We start from the raw sequence: 19,504 nt of genomic DNA on the forward strand, positions 1-19,504 counted from the left end.
ACATTTGAAGAGAAAGAACTTTCTCGGATTGATGAAGCATATTAATCTTCAGATTCAGGAAGCAAAGTGAATTCCAAGCAAGATAAATAAAACTAAGCCCACACACCTAGATTCAGCACAGTGAAACCACAGAACACCAAAGACAAAGAGAAGATCCTGAGACCAACAACTAAGAGAAGAAAACAGATGGGCTACAAAGGAATGATGATCAGACTGGCAGCAGAAGCGCTGTCTCCTCTAGCTGGGCTATACCCTTGGAATCCATCAAATGCTCCCCAAGCTGCCATTAACACCACCACCTTCCTCCCACCCTCCTTACCTCCCCCAGCCAAATACAGTTGTGAAGGCTGGCCAGGGTTCCAGACCCACCTGTCAGTGGCTGCAGCTGGACCAGGGCACAGCCAAAGCCCCTGGCCACCACATGGAAGTGGCTGAGGGTCCTCTTGACACCTTCTTGCAAGTCCTTTCGGGATGGGGACTTCACTGGAATTACCTGTAGTGTCAGCCCAAGAATGAACAAGCTTCACACACATCTGGAGCTACGCCCAGACCCTCTCTGCTCCTCCCAAAAGATGGAGCCAGAGTATAAGCAGTGGTCACTTGCCTATTTTAGGGGACAGGAGAGCCAGCCACCCCAAGTCTATACCCTTGACTCCTCTGTAGGGATAATATATTTGGAAAGTCCCCTCCTGTTCCCTCCCAGATCATGACTCACTAGATCAATGCCATCAATGTGTTCCAGTTTCAGAGCGACTTGGATATTCCCCTCAGAAGAAGCTGGGATCCCATCAGTGACAGCACTGAGAGAGAGGCAGGAGGAGGTCACCAGGCGGCTTGCCAGGACCCCCCTACTCCCCAGGAGCCTCCCGGCACCTCTCACCAGTAGGTGGCTGTGGGTCTCTGTGCTCTCCGTGAGTGGATGAAGAACTTCTGGAGGCGGCTTGCTGTCTGAGGGCAGCTGGAGAGGAGTACAAGCCCAGAGGTCTCTCTGGAGAAAGAGGATAAATCACAAAAGTTAAAGTCCCTTGGGCTCACCCACAAAAAAGGGAGACCCCTCGGAAGGAACACAGATCTGCTTAAGGCCAAGTGGTCACCAGAACTATAACCCAGACTTCCTCCTGAGAAACAAGTAAGACTTCCTCATGTTTGACAATAAGACTACATAATTTAAAGGTTTCTCATTCTCCCCTGGTCCCCAAGTAGCTAAAGCCAAATGTCGTAACGATTACCATCCACTGCTGAATGCCTACAATGCACAGGGCCCTATAGTAGGAATTTTGTGTATACTGGCTCATAAATATTTAAACTCCCCCACAAGCCTATGAGTTTGTGGAATTTCAGAAATATTTCATCTCCAGTACTAGCTCTAATTGATGGCAGTTAGAGGAAAGAATATCATGGATCAACTAGCAATGCCCGCCGTGATTATGGGATTGGAGAAGTGACTGCACACTGAGCATAGGTATGATTTGCTCTATTTTATGATTAAGGAACTGAGGCTCAGTGAGGTTTCATGCTTTGCCTAAGATCACAGTTTGTGCATATGGATTTGAACCCAGATCTGTCCGTTCCCTCCTTTTCCTTGCATCCTTCCTCTATCCCAAACCAGCCTATGAAAAATGTCTCAGCCTATTTCCAAGCAACTGTTCCCTCACCCAAGATGGAGGCCTGCCCTGCTACCTTCTCATCACCCACCGCTCCCCCCCCGCTCCCCCCCCACTTACTTCCCAGATGCTTGGACAACCTGGAGCTCCCGATCTCTAAGCCCCAGGGACTGGCTCAGCTCTGGCAGCACCGAGAACAACGTCAACTCCCCTGGTTTTCCTGGGGAAAAAAAAAAGAAGGAAAAGTACAAGTTGCTCTCAGAGGCCTTTGGCTTCATGCCACCATCTCCTTCTTTTCATTATCCCGCCATCAAATCCTGTTCCACTGCATTCCCGCCCCCTGCCCATACCTGTCACTGGTAGACCCGGTGGCTTATTCAGTGTCACGAGAGGTCCTAGAACATACAGTATGTGAGCATCAGTGACACAAAAGCAGCAGTTAGAGTTTATACTTTCTCAATTCAACTGGCCCCACTACAACTCTCAGACATGAATTATCAACCACACCCTAAACTGAACTTCTTTCAGTCCTTGGCATATGCTAAGCTTGTTGCCACTTTAGGCTTTTATACTTGCTTGATTTTCCTCAGTCCCAGATTTTCACCTGTCTGGCTCTTTCATATCCTCTTGGCTCAAATGTCACTACCACAGAGAGGCCTGAATCTCCAATCTAATGTCTGCCACACAGTTATAACACCCTGTCTTATTCATAGCACTGATCAGTAGTAGGTACCTTGTTCATTTATTTCCTGGTTAATCCATTTCTCCCACTAAAACATTGGCTCCCTGAGAGCAGGAACCATATTTACCTTGTTCAGCACTGTATAACTGGAACAGTGTCTGGAATAGAACCTATGCTCAATAAATAGTTGAGAAAATTAATAAATCACTGGAGACTCAGGCTCACAGAAATTATTTTCCTAAAGTCACACAGTAAGCTGATTACAGAGCCTAGATCTGACCTCAAAGCCTGTGTTTTGTCCATAAATAATTTATTATAGCAATTCCTATTACCAAGTGCCTACTATGTTCAAGGCTCTATTTGCACCCTCACATCCCCATGCCCATGATGCTAAGGCTCAGACAGATTACGTGGCTGATTCCAGGTCATACTACTAGTGGGAGACAGAACCAGGATATGACCCCCAAAGGCTTTGGTTGGGAGCCCAGTCAGCCCCAGAAGGCTCTGAGCCACAGGCTCCCCTCCCAGATGTCTGTGCAGCTGCCCCTCCCACCCCTCACCTTTCTGGTCCACTACGGCTGCCCTCAGCACATCAACCAGCCCCTCCCGACTGAGGTTCTCTAGCTGCAGCAGCCCCGGGAAGGGCTGGTCCCCCAGGGGCCCCGACCGTTTCCTGGATCCTCGACGTCGCAGCTGATGTCTGGAAAAGGTGGGGTAAGCAACAAGATCACTGTTTCCTGAGGTGTGTCCATTCTTATCGCCACACACCTTAAATCCTGTCACCTCCTACAAATGCCTCAAAATGCCTGGATGAGCTTCCCGAAAATTCAGGACCAACTGGCCCCATGTTGCAGAGGAGGGAACTGAAGCTCAGAGAAACCAAGTGAGTAGTTCAGGGTCACACAGTAGCGGCGGGATTAGAACCCACGCACGCCTACCTAACTCCAGATCCCACACACACCTTACCCGGCCCCACCGTCCCACCCACACGAAGCGGCGGAGGGAGGCGTAATCACCCGGCTTCGGTGCCAAAGCCTGCGGCCTCGCGCGCTGCGCGGACCCCCGGCCCCCGCCGCCAGCCACCCCAAAGGTGGCCCAGACCCCGACAGCCACTCATCTCCCGAGGGGCGACAACGCACGTGTGTCCGGAAGGGCCGACCCGCTTGGCTATAGCACGCTGATTGGTCAGATTGCCTGTCGATCGGAATAGCGAGCAGGCGGGCTCAGAGCCCTGAGAAGGCGGAGCTTCGCCTCCGCCCAGGAAGAGAACGCTTTACCTCACGTCTGTGTTTTTGGGGAAATTGAGGCACGGAGCTGAGAAGGAATTTACTCGGGATCAGAGGACCTCTCTTAAGACAAAACAGGAACGAAAGGTTAAGGTACTCTGATTACCATTCCAATTCGTAGGAGCCTCTGACTTCAAAAAACCACCGTTGTGCCCAATTTTGGGTAAGGCAAATTGAGAAGAAGGAAAAACAAAACAAACAAACAAAAAAGACAGGTGCATAATCAATCCAAAAGGAGAAGAAGGCCAGAGGGAGAATGAGATTCACTACAACATTATTTATCAAAACAAAACCAAAACAAATCTCAAAACTGGAAACGTACTGTCCTAGGTTAGCTCTATAGGGGAAATAAATCTAATACATCACCGAGTCAACATTTTTTAAATGCTAACTCTATGCCAGACCCTGGCATCTTTGAGCTGGAAACACAGAAATCAACAAGACTGAGGCCCTGCCCACAAGAAGATCACCGAGTGCACACAGATCACAGCATCACAGCCCACCTTGCTAAACCCTACGCAGATGCTGAGAGGGTGAAGGGAGAGGAGCTAGTCCCAGCATGCGTTGTGATGGAAGGGTTGTGAACAACGAATAGAAATTCACCAGGAGGAAGAGGTATTGGGAGGAGGGGAGGCAGAGGCAGGGAACAACAGGAGAAATGAGATGTTATGTAAAAAGAAAAAAAAGAGAGAGAGAGAGAGCAAGGAACAAAATGAGTTCTATCCTATAATTACAACTATACAAAAGTTACATGCAACCTGTATATTATTTTACTTATTTACTAAGAGCACTGTAACTTTCAATTCACTGTTTGCATTAGGAAAAGAATGTAAATTAACCTAAATTCATCAACAAAGGACTGGCTAAGTCAGTTGTAACATATCCATACCACACAGCCATTAATCAAGGAATGTGTATGTCTGTAGGTGCTGATATGAAACAGTCTCCAAATATATATTAAAGCAAAAAAGGAAAGAAAAGGACAGTGTGACTAGAAGATGCATATGTGTGTGTATGTGATTTACATATATTTATTATACATTTTATGTCTCTGCATTTCTGAACACTCACAAAAATGAGATGATGTTTGCTTCTGGAGAAGGAATCAGAAGTGAGAAGATGAATAATGATTTTTACCCTTTGGAATTGTGTTTTTTTTTTAATCTCATTGATATATTTCATCTACATGCACACATGCAAACCTGGTTTAAAAATCGAAGCCAAATATGGAAGACTGTATGATTCATCAAATGTTTTAAATAACAAATTTTTTTAAATAAAAATAAGTAGAAATACTTCTTTAAAAAAGACTATATGATTCTACTTACATGACATTTTAGAAAAAGCAAACTATATTGGTAGAAAAGAGTCAGGGGTTGCCAGGGGCTTGGGTGGCTGGGGGATGGGGATTAGAAAGGGCATAAGGGAACTTTTCAGTATGCTAGAAATGGTGGTTACATAACGTTATAGATTTGCCAAAACTGGGGCGCCTGTGTGGCTCAGTCGGTTGGGCATCTGATTCTTGATTTCGGCTCAGGTCATGATCTTGGGGTCGTGGGATCAAGCCCCAATTCAGGCTTATGCTCAGTGCAGTCTGCTTGAGATTCTGTCTCCCTCTCCCTCTGCTTCTCCCCCCAAGTGTGTGTGTGTGTGTGTGTGTGTGTGTGTGTGCGTGTGCGTGCTCTCTCTCCCTCTCTCTAAATAAATAAATAAAATCTTTTAAAAAATTACCAAAACCAAAACAAAACATTGCCCAAATTTAATTGTCTATGCATTAAAAGGGAAAATGTTATTATGTGTAAATTATACCTCAAGAAACTTATTTTTTTTAATTCAAAGATTTAAACAATCAATTTTTTAGTAGATGTACACAAATAGAGACAGAGCTGGCAAGATATTTGGCAAGAATACAAGTGATTTTTATCCTGTGTTGGGCTCAGACAGTACTGTGCTTTGTCATAAGGCCCCACGGCGTTTTAGAACCCCTCTTCTGAAAGGCCTCCTGTGCTTTCGCAAGTACCAGCTTGAGCAAAAGCGGAAAGACTAAGGCCCAGGGGCTGGAACACAGTGTGCCTTAACTGCACCAGACCTCTCCTCCACTGTGGCACTTGGCCACAGGAGGGCCTTTCCCCCATTTGGACTGGCCTCTGGCTCTCCTGAGGTCCTATGCTCTCTGGAATTTTCCTTTCACATATCCCAGCCTCATCAAAGTCTGCCCTATCCTGTTCAGTGCTGACAACTGGTCAGTCTCCCAAGTTCCTGGAAGAAAAGAACCTAATTTTCTGTAGGCTGACTGGGCTCAGTGCCAAGAGACCCTGGTCAGTCACTTAAGACTCACTTGTGAAACTCTGAATCTTAGGAGGAGGGACGTTTGGACAAATTCCAAACTTCTGGACCCCCAGCCCAACTAGCTTGTGAGTGACTAACTTGTGACTAACTTCACAAGAGGGGCAGATGGCTTACTTAAAAAAATTTTAAAAGGGGCGTCTGGGTGGCTCAGTCAGTTAAGCATCTGCCTTCGGCTCAGGTCATGATCCCAGGGTCCTGGGATTGAGTCCCGCCTCGGACTCCCTGCTCAGCGGGGGGCCTGCTTCTCCCTCTGCCTGCCACTCTTCCTACTTGTACATTCTCTCTCTCTCTGACAAATAAATAAATAAATAAATAAGTAAAATCTTTTAAAAAAATTTAAAAGAAACTTAAAAAAAAATAAGGGCTCCTGGCTGGCTCAATTTGTAGAGCATGCGACTCTTGATCTTGGGGTTGTGAGCTCAAGCCCCACATTGGGCACTGGGTGTAGCATTTACTTAAAAAAAATACATAAATGTTAAAAAAGGCGGGGGGTGGTGGGCAGGTAGGCTGCAGCCTCTGCAAGTGTTGACCAGGAGGAGCTTCTATGCTGATGTAAACATCGTGCCCCCATAGGGAAGGCCTACCCCACAGAGCCAGGATAGCACTGAGCCAGGCCTCTGGCCTTAAATGCAAGAGCAGGAGACAGCCCAGAATAGAAAGTCTGTTTTTGCTAGCTCTGCAGCTCCTCCCACACATGGCCGCAGGCTTGGATCAGCTGCCAGCAGCAATAACTTTCCAGACTCTAGTTTTGGTAACACAGGACTTTGTATCTAAAACCCAAAAAGGCTTTCTATTCAGGGGCAGAAATGACATGTTTTTGAATCTGAGAGTCACGCACTAAAGCACAGTCACCTACAAACTTGGCCTTTCCTGCTTATCTTGTTTGAGTTGCTCTAGATCGAAAAATGTCAGCTCTCACTGATGAGAAACCAATATTCTTTGTGGCTAAGGAACAGCTCATTTTGAAATCCTGAAGTTGATAGTGCTGAACATGAAAGATAAGCTTCTGGCAAGCTAGGGAGAGCACTGACGGAGGGTTGTGTTATGGCCTGGCAAGTCCTTTCCCACCTAAACGCTTAAAAGATTGTAATAAAATGTAACACTGAGAAAGTAGAAGAGTGCCTTAGTCCCACCTTGCCATTCAAAGTCCTTCTGGTAGGCAGATTTTATTGTCCTTTATCGTATTGATTACATGGTCTGCTCAAGTCTCTGATTGAGCAGACATTAGCTCCAGAATCAAAATTTTTTTTTGTTGGTAGAAAAAGTCCTGTTTCCTGTAACCCCACATTTTGAAAAATGGTTTGACAACAGATTCCTCTCTTCCCTTACACCTTTCCAACCTTCCAGACAGAGTCCCACCCTCACCCCCAAAGAACACAAGCAAAGAAGTATCAGCATAAATAATGTAATGTGAGCTCTCTAATGTCATACACTAGTGGGCTTGGTGGTTCACAAAGGAGTATTAGGGCTGGGAGGCCAGGAGGTGGGGAGCATATGAAGACAGTAGCTGAGGGGCAGACTTCGTGCCTAGCCTACTGGTGTGACCTTTCTTGGTCAGCTAAGCTACGCTGGACAGGAAGGGCTGGGCCAGGCTAAGAACCCTCAGGTTTCTAGCCTTTCCCCCTGGGAAGGCTTCTTCCTTCATGGTCCTGCATGGGTGAGGAAGGCGTGGCGAGGTAAGAAGTGTCTAGCTGCCAGTTTGTGATGCTACTAGCTGAGCATGGGGGCCACAGTCTAGTCTTTGCCTGGGGAGTGCCTCCAAGGACTGGAGCCTTCACTGCAGCATCTTTAGACAGGTCGGGATGAGCGATCGGGCCTTGCCCTCAGGGGGCTGCCCTCCCTCTGTGGCATCCAGGAGCTGCTGCATATAACAGGAGGTGCCAAGCAGCACATGGCCTGTGGTCTGCATGCTGAAGAGGACCCAACGAAGAAATTCCCTGGGTGGAAGAAAAAGGCACTAGAGTCAGAACACAAAGAAAATCCTTCCCTGCATCCTCTAAATGTCTCCCCCTCCATAATTTCAGAAACCGTAGAGTGGTGTGTCAACAGGAATGGATGCTGCCCTCCTTCAGCAAATGGGAAAGGGTCTACAGGCATTGCCTGCCATTGTACTTGCACTGAGATGTCCATAACCTCACTATTTTCTCATGCAAAGTTCAAGCTTATTTAATAAGACCTTTACTTTTCGTAAAAGTACTACTTTGGGCCAGCCACATTAATCTCCATACCATGGCGCTGTCCTTCATGACCTCCGCTCTAGATGCTGAGGCCTTTCCAAGTCATGTGTAGTCTAGCTAATTTTCAGGGCGCTGGACATGAAGATCCCCATGCCCTGTGTTGCAACGTACTGAGACTAGGACTTGAATCAGATAGGCCAGAGTTCTAATCGGGTCTTCTTGGCTGTGTGAAGCTTGACCAACTACTAGATTTCTGAGCTTCTGCTTTCCCATCTATCAAATAAGATCATTACCATTTTGATGGCTCACAGGGTTATGAGGTTGAAACAACATAAGGTCACTTCACTGGGAGCCTAATCGGTAGATGAGTAGGGCAAAATGTGGGGTCAAGAGTAGGTGGTGGAGGGCGCCTGGGTGGCTCAGTTGGTTAAGCGACTGCTTTCTCGGCTCAGGTCATGATCCTGGAGTCCCTGGATCGAGTCCCGCATCGGGCTCCCTGCTCTGCAGGGAGTCTGCTTCTCCCTCTGACCCTCCCCCCTCTCATGTGCTCTCTCTCATTCTCTCTCTCTCAAATAAATAAATAAAATCTTTAAAAAAAAAAAAAGAGTAGCTGGTGGAATACTTGACTACTTTAACCAAGTTCTTATCCAGATCTGTTTGAAAGAGATTAATGAGGATCACTAGGGGTGTCTAGTTCTGGGGGAGGGGGCGGTCAGGGAGGGGAAAACAAAACACACACAACTGATTAAATAAAGACTTTCTGGCTGGTATTGAAACTTTCAAACTATTAACCTTTATTCAATAAATGAACTTATGGTTGAGGTACAGGGAGGCAGGAACATAATTAGAACTATAAACATCTACACATGAAAATTCTTTAAAATTTTATTTATTTTTTGGGCGCCTGGGTGGCTCAGTTGGTTAAGCGACTGCCTTCGGCTCAGGTCATGATCCTGGAGTCCCTGGATCGAGTCCCGCATCGGGCTCCCTGCTCGGCAGGGAGTCTGCTTCTCCCTCTGACCCTCCCCCCTCTCATGTGCTCTCTCTCATTCTCTCTCTCTCAAATAAATAAATAAAATCTTTAATAAATAAATAAATAATAAAATAAAATTTTATTTATTTTTTAAAAGATTTATCTATTTTAGAGAGAAAGAGGTGGGGGGAGAGAGAGCATGAGTGGGAGAAGGGGCAGAGGGAGAGGGAGAGAGAGAATCTCCAGCAGACACCCCGCTGAGTGCAGAACCCAATGAGGGGCTTGATCTCACAAACCTGAGATCATGACTTGAGCTGAAACCAAGAGTTGGATACTCAACCAACTGAGCCACTCAGGCACCCCTTCTTTAAAATTTTAGAGACTATACTTGAAAATTATACCCATTTCTCAAATCACAGAACTGAGGCTTAAAACCAGCGGTCCAGCCATAAATAGGAATGAAATTTTGACACTCGCTACAATGTGGATGAACCTTGAAAACATTATGCTCAGTGACATAAACCAGTCACAAAAGGACAAGTACTGTATAAGATATCTAGAACAGGCAAATTAACAGAGAAAGAAAGTAGCACATAGGTTACCAGGGGCTGGAAGAAGGGGGAGTGGAAAGTGAGTGTTTAATGGGGACAGAGTTTCAGTTTGAGATGATGAAAAAGTTCTGGAAATTGATAGTGGTAACTGTTGCACAACATTGTGAATGTGCTTAAGGCCACTGAATTGTACACTTTAAAATGGTTAAAATGGTAAATTTTATGTTTTACTACAACAGCAACAACAGTAATAATAAAACTAGCTGACGACACGACGTCACCACACCTACTCCAGCTTGCTGTGTTTTTGATACCGACATGTCTACTGTGTTTAGGTCTGAGAGTCGTACTTCCCCTAAATGCACTGAGTTTCAAGGCTGAAGCTTCTTGCTCTAGATTTTGAAATTTGAAAACTACCGGCAGGGCACCTGGGTGGCTCAGTTGGTTAAGCGACTGCTTTCTCGGCCCAGGTCATGATCCTGGAGTCCCAGGATCGAGTCCCGCATCGGGCTCCCTGCTCGGCAGGGAGTCTGCTTCGCCCTCTGACCCTCCCCCGTCTCATGCTCTCTCTCAAATAAATAAATAAAATCTTAAAAAAAAAAAAAAGAAAACTACCGGCAGCAAGCCCAGATCAAGATGGGACATGATAAAGTATAGGAGGAATATGGGACTTCTAGCCACAGAACGAGGCGCAAGGCTGTCATTTGGATGTCATCTCTGGCAAACAGAACCACACACCTCACGTCCCTCATCTCCAGACTGGCTATGCCCAGAAGAAACTCAGAAAGCCAAGAAGGGGCTGGCGCCTGGGTGGCTCAGTCAGTTAAGCGTCTGCCTTTGGATCAGGTCCCGCATTGGGCTCCTTGCTCAATGGGGAGCCTGCTTCTCCCTCTGCCTGCCGCTCCCCCTGCTTGTGCTGTCTCTCTCAAATAAACAAATAAAATATTAAAACACACACACACACACACACAACTGATTAAAAAAAAGAAGAAGAAAAAGAAAGCCAAGAAGGTTCGGTATACTCTAGCTACATATGTTCTGGCAGAACATTGGGGACCCTGGGCAGGATTTCTCAGAAGGCCTCTAAGAACAAGGATCAGATGCATCTTCATTCATTCTACAATGATTTGAATTCCTGCTATGTGCCAGCATTCATCAAGGTACTGGAGGGTTTGTGCAGCTTGTTCTGACGTCTTGTTTATCTCTGGATCTTTAGCTTACATCATAGGGCCAGGCACACAGTGGGTGCTCAGTAGATGCTAAATGAAGCAATTGGGGAGGAGTAGAATCTGTCAGAAGAAACTGGCAAGAGGCCGTGCCCTGCTACTCCCTAGCTTTGTGGCTTTGGAATAGCTGGATGCCTCTGCCTCAGTGGCTGCATCCACCTGATAGGGGAAGAATTCACTAGAGCACTAGTGGAGTGGCTGAAATTGGGAAACATCACCCTAATGGTCCTTGTCTTATCATTTAACATATTCTCATGCTTCCTGTGTTACTTGATTACACTTTCAAAAGTAAAGTAGAAAGCTTAAAAGAAGTTCATTAGATAATACAAATGACTATTGCCCACAGACATGCAAATTAATTCCCTCTATAGAAGGACAGTTATTTCATCCCTCCCACCCACATGGAAATATCCAATTTCGTATCTATGAATTTATCCCATTCTTTTTTCTTTTAAGATTTATTTATTTTTGAAGGAGGAGGGAGGGCAGAAGCAGAGGGAGAGAGAAAATCCCAAGCAGATTCCCTAGGCAGAGGGCAGAGCTCGACCTGGGGCTCCATCCCATCACCCTGAGATCATGACCTGAGCCAAAACCAAGAGTTGGCCCCTCAACCAACTGAGCCACCCAGGAGCCCCTTATCTCAGCATTCTTGATGGACCTATATGTATTGGTGGGTTTTTGAATTCTCTGAACTGATTGTAACTTCTTGCTGGTTCTCTCCTTAATTAATGAGTTTAATAAAATCTTTGATGTATGTTCACTTTTTAAAAATTGGTTAGAAGACTACTTAGGAAAACTTACTATTTTAGGTGAAAAAAAATAGTTGTTGTAGTGGAAGGTAATTAGAAAAATAATATATCCCAGTTCCACCTGGAGGAGTATGTGTATCCCTTTGGCATATGCTAAAGCACTAATTCAGCCATAAAGTTCTAGACAAATGTTAGCTGTCATGCTTTGTCAGAATCAACACTAGTCCCAGGTCCTAGAAGGCTGAGGTCCATGTGAGCAGAGAGGGGCTCCCTCATTGTTGAATACCCACCCTATCCCCAGCTAATCCCAATTCACTCACTTCATGACGCGCTTGGCCCGGTAGCAGTGCAGGTCATAGGAAAGGGAGTATGTGCCATACAGAGTGGCCTTCATATTCAGGCAACCAATGAAGTCCTGTGGGTTCATCTTGTATAGGTCAAAGGTTACACGAGCCACATCAATCTTGGCAGGCTTACGGGAGAGGGCAAGTTGGTACCTAGTATCCTGTATTAAGACAAGGCTGTGGTTGGCATCCTCCCAAGGACTTCTTCCAGGCTCCCAATGTTCTCCCCACTACATGGGTGGGAACTCACCAGTTCTGATGGGGGCTGCCATTTCTGCGCCTTCTGGAGGACCATGAACACTGTGTCATCTGCCAGGGCTTGGAAAAACTCTTCTGTCTCTACAGTTGTACCATCTTCCTCCAGCACCAGAAAGAAGGGCTTGTCTGCCAGCATCAGGGTGTCCCGGACCTGGAGAATAAGATCAGTGATGCTTCCGCCATCCCCATGCAGACACAGAGCACGAGGAAGACCCATATTACATCATCTCAGCTGCCAGGGAAAGAACAAGTGGATAAGGATCTATGGGAAATGGGACTGGAACCCAGGCTCTTGCTGTGGTATCACCATCCAAAGATTCTATATTATGGTCCTTCTTGGTACCTGGATTCATGGTTATGTTCTAGAACAGTGCTGTCCAATAAAAATATAATGGGAATCACATATGTAATTTTTATTGAGATACAATTCACATACCATAAAATTCACCCTTTTAAAGTATACAATTCCATGTTTTTTAGTACATGCACAAAGTTGTACAACCATCACAATTATCTGATTTCAGAACATTTTCTTTATCCTAAAAGAAACCCATTATCCATTAGCACTCATTTCCCATCCCCCAACCCATGGCAATCTCTACTGGTTGTCTCTATGGATTTGCCTATTCTGGACATTTCATATAAATGGAATCATACAATATGTGGTCTATTTAGACTGACTTCTTTTCCTCAGTATGTTTTCAAGTTTCCTCTATGTTGTAACATGATTCCATTTTTATGGCTGAATAATATTCACATTTTTAAAAAAGATTTCATTTATTTATTTGAGAGAGAATAAATGAGCACAAGCAGGGGGAGTGGCAGGCAGAGGGAGAAGCAGGCTCCCTGCTGAGCTGGGAGCCCAACGTGGGGCTGGATCCCAGGACCCTGGGATCATGACCTGAGCAGAAGGAAGACACTTAACCACCTGAGCCACCCAGGTGCCCCAATATATCACTTTTTAAATCCATTCATCAGTTGCTATAGACATTTGGGTTGTTTCCATTTTTGTAGTATTATGAATACTGCTGTTAGGAGTATTCATGTACAAGTTTGTGAGTGAACATATGTTTTCAGTTTTCCTGGGTATATACCTAGGAGTGAAAATACTGAGTCACACAATTAACTGTATGTTTAACTCTTTGAGGAACTACAGTACTATTTTCCAAAGTAGCTGCATCATTTTATATTCCCAACAGCAATGGATGAAGATTCCAATTCTTCACATCCTCATCAACACTTGTTATTGTCTGCCTTTTATTTTAGCCATTCTAGTCGGTATGAAGTAGTTTTGATTTGAATTTCCCTAATGACTAATGATGTTGAACATCTTTTCATATGTTATTAGCCATTTATATATTTTCCTTAGAGAAATGTCTATTTCAATTCTTTACCCATTTTTATTTATTTTATTTTTTTTAAAAGATTTTATTTATTTATTTGTCAGAGAGAGAAAGAGAGAGAGAGAGGGAGCACAAGCAGGGAGAGAGGCAGGCAGAAGCAGGCTCCTTGCCAAGCAAGGAGTCTGATGTGGACTCGATCCCAGGACCTTGGGATCATGACCTGAGCTGAAGGAAGATGCCCAACCGACTGAGCCACTCAGGTGTCCCTCTTTACCTATTTTTAATTGAGTTCTGTTTTTATTGTTGAGTTATAAGAGTTCTATATATATTCTTGACATTAGACCCTTATCATATATGAGATTTGCAAATATTTTCTCCCATTCTGTAGGTTGTCATTTAATTTTTTTGATAACATACACAGAAGTGTTTAATGTTGCTGAAGTTTGATTTTTTTTCCCTCTGATTGCTTGTGTTTTGATGCCATATCAAAGAAACCAAAGTCATGAAGACTTATATCTATGTTTACTTCTAAGAGTTTGGTAGTTTGAGCTCTACATTTAGTTCTTTGATCCATTTTGACTTAATTTTGTTCATGGTGTGAGGTAGGGATGCAACTTTGCTATTTTGCATATGGATATTTCATTGTCCCAGCACCAATTATTGAAAAAACTATTCTTTCTCCTGTCAAAAATCAATTGACCATAGATACACGGGCTTCCTTCTGGACTTTCAATTCTATTCTATTGATTTGTATGTATTATGTGCTGAATTGTATACCTCCCAAACTCACATATTGAAGTCCTAAGCTCCAGGATCTCAGAATCTGACTATATTTGGAGATAGGTTCTTTAAAGAGGTAATTAAATTAAAGTGATGTCATTAAGATGGGCCCTAATCCAATATTACTGGTGTCCTTATAAGAAGGGGAGATTAGAGACCAAGAAACATACCCAGAGGGAAGACCATGTACATGTGAAGACAGCCACCTGCAAGTCAAGGAGAGAGGTCTCGGAAGAAACCAACCCTGACAGCACCTTGATCTCAGACTTCCATCCTCCAGATTTGAGAGAACATAAATTTCTGTTGTTTAACTATTGGTCTATGGTACTTTGTTATGGAAGCCCTAGTAAACTAATAGAGTGTGTCTGTCTTTCTCTATGTCAATACCACAGAGTTGATTACTGTAGCTTTGTATTAAGTTTTGGAATCAGGAAGTGTAAGTCTTCCAACTTTGTCTTTTTCCAAGATTGTTTTAGCTATTTTTGGTCCATTATATTTCTATATAAATTTTAGCATCAGCTTGTCAATATCTACAAAAAGAGTAGCTGGAAGTTTGATGGAGATTGCATTGAATCTACAGATCCAGTTGGGGAGTATTGCCATCTTAACAACATAAAGTCTTTCAATCCTTGAGCACATTTGTCTGTGTGTTATTTAGGTCTTCTTTAAGTCTTCCTTCAATCTAATTTATTTTACCAATGTTAATTTTCAATCTAGAAGTCATATATTTTTGTTAAAGTTATTCTTAAACATTCTATTCTTATTGATGCTATTATGCTATTATCACTAATTTTTTTTTAAGGTAGGCTCCACACCCAGCATGGAGCCCAACACAGGGCCTGAACTCACGACCCTGAGATCAAGACCTGAGTTGAGATCAAGAGTCAGACGCTTAACCGATTGAGCCACTCAGGTGCCCCCTCATTTTCTTAATTTTATTTTCAGATTATTTATTGCCAGTGTATAGAAATACAATTGATTTTTGTATATTGATCTTATATCTTGCAACCTTATATCATGCAACCTTGCTGAACTCATTTATTAGCTCTTATTGTGTGTGTGTGTGTGTGTTCTATAGGGTTTTCTAGCTGCAAATAGGAATAGTTTTACCTCTTCCTTTTCAATCAGGGTGCCTTTTATTTTATTTTCTTGCCTAATTAGCCTGGCTAGAACCTCCAGCACCATGTTGTATAGAAGTGGCAAGAGCAGATATTCTTATCTCATTCTTGATCTTAAGTGGAAAGTTTTCAGAATTTCCCATTGAGTATGTTGTTAGCTGTGAGTTTTTCATAGATGCTCTGTATCACACATATGTAATTTTAAATTTTCTAATAGATGCATGATACTTGTAATATATTTAATTCCATCTAAAATACAATTTCAACATAAAATCAGGATAAAAATTTATGATTTTACATTTTTTTATATTAAGTCTTCAAAATCCTGTATGTAATTTATAATTAAGCACATCTCAGTTTCAACTAGCCTCATTTCAAGAGTTCAGTAACCACACGTAACTAGTAACTACTGCATTGGATAGTGTAACTCTAGAGTTAAAGAGACCTGGGTTTGAATTCTAGCTCCCTTACATTATTATTCTGAATTCAGGAAAGTTATCTCATGAATCTGAACTCGTTTCATCATCCAAAAAGTTGAGGCAAGTATAGTCTTAGAGTCTTCACAATGGTTAAATGCAAAAGTGTATGAAATGACAGCCTGGGTTTAGATCCCAGTGAATGAACCTGGCTTCTGCTTCTAGAAAATGAAAATAGTAGTAACTACCTCAGGGTTGTGATTACAAGAAATGCTATAAGTTACCTAGAAGAGTACATCATCTATAATATGCATTTACTAAATTAACACTGTACTTATTAAAATGGAAGGAGGGGGGCGCCTGGGTGGCTCAGTCGTTAAGCATCTGCCTTCGGCTCAGGTCATGGTCCCAGGGTCCTGGGATCGAGTCCCACATCAGGCTCCCTGCTCGGCAGGAAGTCTGCTTCTCCCTCTCCCACTCCCCCTGCTTGTGTTCCTGCTCTCGCTATCTCTCTCTCTGTCAAATAAATAAATAAAATCTTTAAAAATAAATAAATAAAAAATAAATAAAATGGAAGGAGGGGCACCTGGGTGGCTCAGTTGGTTGGGCAGCTGCCTTCGGCTCGGGTCATGATCCCAGGGTCCTGGGATCGAGCCCCGCATCGGGCTCCCTGCTCAGCAGAGAGCCTGCTACTCCCTTTCCCTCTGCCTGCCACTCTGTCTACTTGTGCTCTCTATCTCTCTGTCAAATAAACAAATAAAAAATATCTTTAAAAAAATAATAAAATGGAAGGAGACCCATGACCCATTCATGCTAGAGAATGAAAAATCAGGCAGCATACTACATAACCTCATTTAAGTAAGTGATAATATAAGGATAGACTATTTAGGACATTCACAACCACATCATTAGCTATCTTGGGATCATAGAATTCTCACTTTACTTTTCTTGCTTGGATTCACTAGAGAGCATGTGTTTCTGCTTAAAATCCTTCAGTAAAGTTCTGGGATCAGCAACACATCAACAGCAATGAACACACCTAACTCTCAGATCTTGGTTTCTGAATACCATTCTCCCCTAAAATGAAGCGGATTTCCTTAGGAAAAATGGCCAATTAAAGGGCTGGGGCAGGTAAAGTACAAGATGAGCTTGCAATACCTCATTGTGATTGAAAGTCAGAAAGCACTGAAGAATGATAGGGACATGGGAAAAGGACAGTAGTTGGGCTGAAGGGAGTCCCACTGGCTAAATCTTGGACCATTTGAGCATCAATAAATAATCTGTTACCATCCTCATATCCCATTAAAATAGGAATATTTGAATCCCTTCTGATATAAGTAAATGAGGAAATTGAAAGTTGGATGCAGAATGAGATGTATATTTAATACAAAGTACCTCTCTAGAAAATAATTAATACAAAGGGAAAAATAGTAACTTTACATAGGGAAGCCTGAATATACCTCCTTACTCAGATAATCAAAGTTAAACGGCAATGTGACAAATCAAAATCATATGCAATTTGGCAGTGACAACCTATTTTTATCATATTCCTGCCAGATATACAGGCTGAATGGAGGAAATAAGCAATTCCAAACTGAAGAACAGTAAACAAAACAAGAGGCTTATAATATTCAAAACAGTCAAGGCCATGAAAGTTCAGGAAAATTGATGAACTGTTCCAGATTGAAGGAGACTAAAGAGACAATTAAATAAAATACTCAATCCTGACCTGGATCCTTTTGCTATTAAGGACTTTATTGGGATGATTAGTAACACTTGAATGAAGTCTCAGGATTAAATGGTAGTCATGTAACATTGGATGTTTCCCGATTTTGATGGTTGTAATTTCAATTATATAGGAGAATATTCTTGTTTGTAGAAAAGACACACTGAAGTATCCAAGAATAGAAGCATCAGGTTGGCAACCTCCTCTCAAGTGATTTAGGAAGTCTTGTATTGTTCTTACAACTTTTGTTAGTTTGAGATTCTTTCAAAATTAATGTTTAAAAAATCCTCCAAAGGTTTACTGTGGTCTTTTAAAATGAATCCCCTCTGTTCTTTGCCATGGCCAATAAGGGACTAATAATCTGGTCACTGCCAACCATATCAATTTGCCCTTTTTCCCTTACTCTCTCTGCTCCTTTCTTTATATTGCCAAACTTGGAAAAGCAGTCTACACAGGTTGATGTCCTCCCTGCTCGACAGGTGAGATTCACCTTTAACCTTTGTTCCATGCTGGAAAGATGGACCCTCACTGTTGTTCCTCCCTGCATCCTATGGAGTTAGGACTCTAACTTGGGGTCCCCAAACTCAGTGGATAAGAATCTCCTAAAGAACCTGCTGAAAATGACAACTCCTGAGCCTCACTCATGACCTAATCAGTCCCAGGGAGTGCAGTCTGGGAAGTCATGTGCAACAAGTCCATTTTGGTACAGGAGGTGGTCGTCAGACCTCAGGTGAAAAACACTAGCAAGTCTAGACTCAAGTGCAAAAGAGACTTTCTGATTCAGGGCATAAGAAATTGGTGTGTCCAGCCCCAAGCCTCACAAGAGGGGAAATGGGCTCTCACAAAGAAAAACAGACCTAATTCACAGAAACAGGGGAGGGACTCTGGAATAGAGGTTTAGGTCAGCTATGATTTCTATATGTTAAACTCTAGACTCTAGTAATCAGAAGCCTAATCCAAATGTATGATCTGTGCCAGACAACTGGGCTTGCATAGGAACAGGGAGCTTATTAGCTAACAAGCTAATGGGGCAGTGAGGCACAAGATTAATATGGAACCAGATTAGATGAGGCTGTAGGAAACGCAATGGGAGAGAGGAAGCATGGAAATGGGGAAGGGTGTCATTCTTGCCTGCTATTAACTGCTATCCACAAGAGCCGTGTGTCTTTGGTTTCCTGCTCTGGAAGCTTACCTGATCAATAGTTTGAAGAAAATCTTCCACAGCAATTAACAAAGCCTTACATGGAAAGCCAGTGTAGGAGATGGATTGAAGACCTGCCCTGGCTGAAGGGAGAAGATGAGGAAGAGAATCTCTAAAATCTTGCCTATTTCCCCAACTTCCAGGTGTGTGTACAATGGAAAAGGGAACCTAAGCGTCCTCCCAATAAGAAAAATATACTCTGAAAATACCACTGGCCTACTGTTAGTATAGGATGACAATATACTGCCTTCCCCTGTCACTAATCCACTGAACAGCACTCCAGGCAGGCACTACCAACTCATTCGGGCTGGCATCAGAAAGGAAATCTTCTCACCATCCAACTCATGTGCTCCATCCCGGCTGAACTCCCAGCTCATGACCCAGAGGACAGAGGTAGCTGGCAGGGCCAGCTCTCAGCCACGGTCCCAGGGGTTGGGCTGTGCTGAGGGCAGTCCTGACCCTCACCTTGTGCTGGAGGTCCTTGAGACTGTGCGCCATGATTCCCTTCCGCACACTCCGGTCAGCAGTGCTTACTCTGCAGGGCCGGGCCTTGGGGGCCTCCGGGCTGGACTCGGACAATAGCTCCTGGGTCACCCCTGAGGTGCTCACGGCCACATGCCTGGGGACAATTTGGAGCATTAGAATGAGCTGTCTGCTGCCTCCTAGCCCTTACCCCACTGCAGGAAACTGACTCCCCTACTCCTGTAGGTTGAGCTCATCA

The 19,504-nt window shown here is 43.7% G+C and overlaps 2 protein-coding genes across 6 annotated transcripts in view; both read right to left on the reverse strand.

Moving 5' to 3' along the window:
• The window catches only part of RPUSD3 (RNA pseudouridine synthase D3), a 9,095-nt gene extending 5,675 nt beyond the window's left edge, over positions 1-3,420 (reverse strand). For all 3 annotated transcript variants that reach the window (XR_014145719.1, XM_006739973.3, XM_081821849.1), the window contains exons 1-7: positions 3,303-3,420; positions 2,847-2,986; positions 1,955-1,999; positions 1,725-1,824; positions 881-988; positions 716-800; positions 370-493 (exon numbers count right to left, since the gene is read on the reverse strand). Coding sequence is in view for 2 of the 3 variants with exons in the window: in XM_006739973.3 (XP_006740036.1) it covers positions 370-493; positions 716-800; positions 881-988; positions 1,725-1,824; positions 1,955-1,999; positions 2,847-2,986; positions 3,303-3,403 (703 nt within the window). In the remaining variant the exon portion in view is untranslated. The remainder of the gene's footprint in view (positions 1-369; positions 494-715; positions 801-880; positions 989-1,724; positions 1,825-1,954; positions 2,000-2,846; positions 2,987-3,302) is intronic.
• Positions 3,421-7,310: 3,890 nt separating this feature from the next.
• CIDEC (cell death inducing DFFA like effector c) overlaps positions 7,311-19,504 on the reverse strand; it is a 15,286-nt gene continuing 3,092 nt past the window's right edge. For 2 of the 3 annotated variants that reach the window (XM_081821863.1, XM_081821865.1), the window contains 4 exons: positions 19,249-19,402; positions 12,192-12,350; positions 11,918-12,102; positions 7,311-7,858 (listed from right to left, as the gene is read on the reverse strand). In XM_081821863.1, coding sequence (XP_081677989.1) covers positions 7,696-7,858; positions 11,918-12,102; positions 12,192-12,350; positions 19,249-19,402 — 661 coding nt within the window. In that variant the 3' untranslated portion in view covers positions 7,311-7,695. The remainder of the gene's footprint in view (positions 7,859-11,917; positions 12,103-12,191; positions 12,351-19,248; positions 19,403-19,504) is intronic. The other variant, XM_081821872.1, reaches the window with a different exon arrangement.

The sequence above is a fragment of the Leptonychotes weddellii genome, chromosome 1 (genome assembly GCF_054177405.1).
Source record: "Leptonychotes weddellii isolate Sample4059 chromosome 1, ASM5417740v2, whole genome shotgun sequence".
NCBI lineage: Eukaryota > Metazoa > Chordata > Mammalia > Carnivora > Phocidae > Leptonychotes > Leptonychotes weddellii.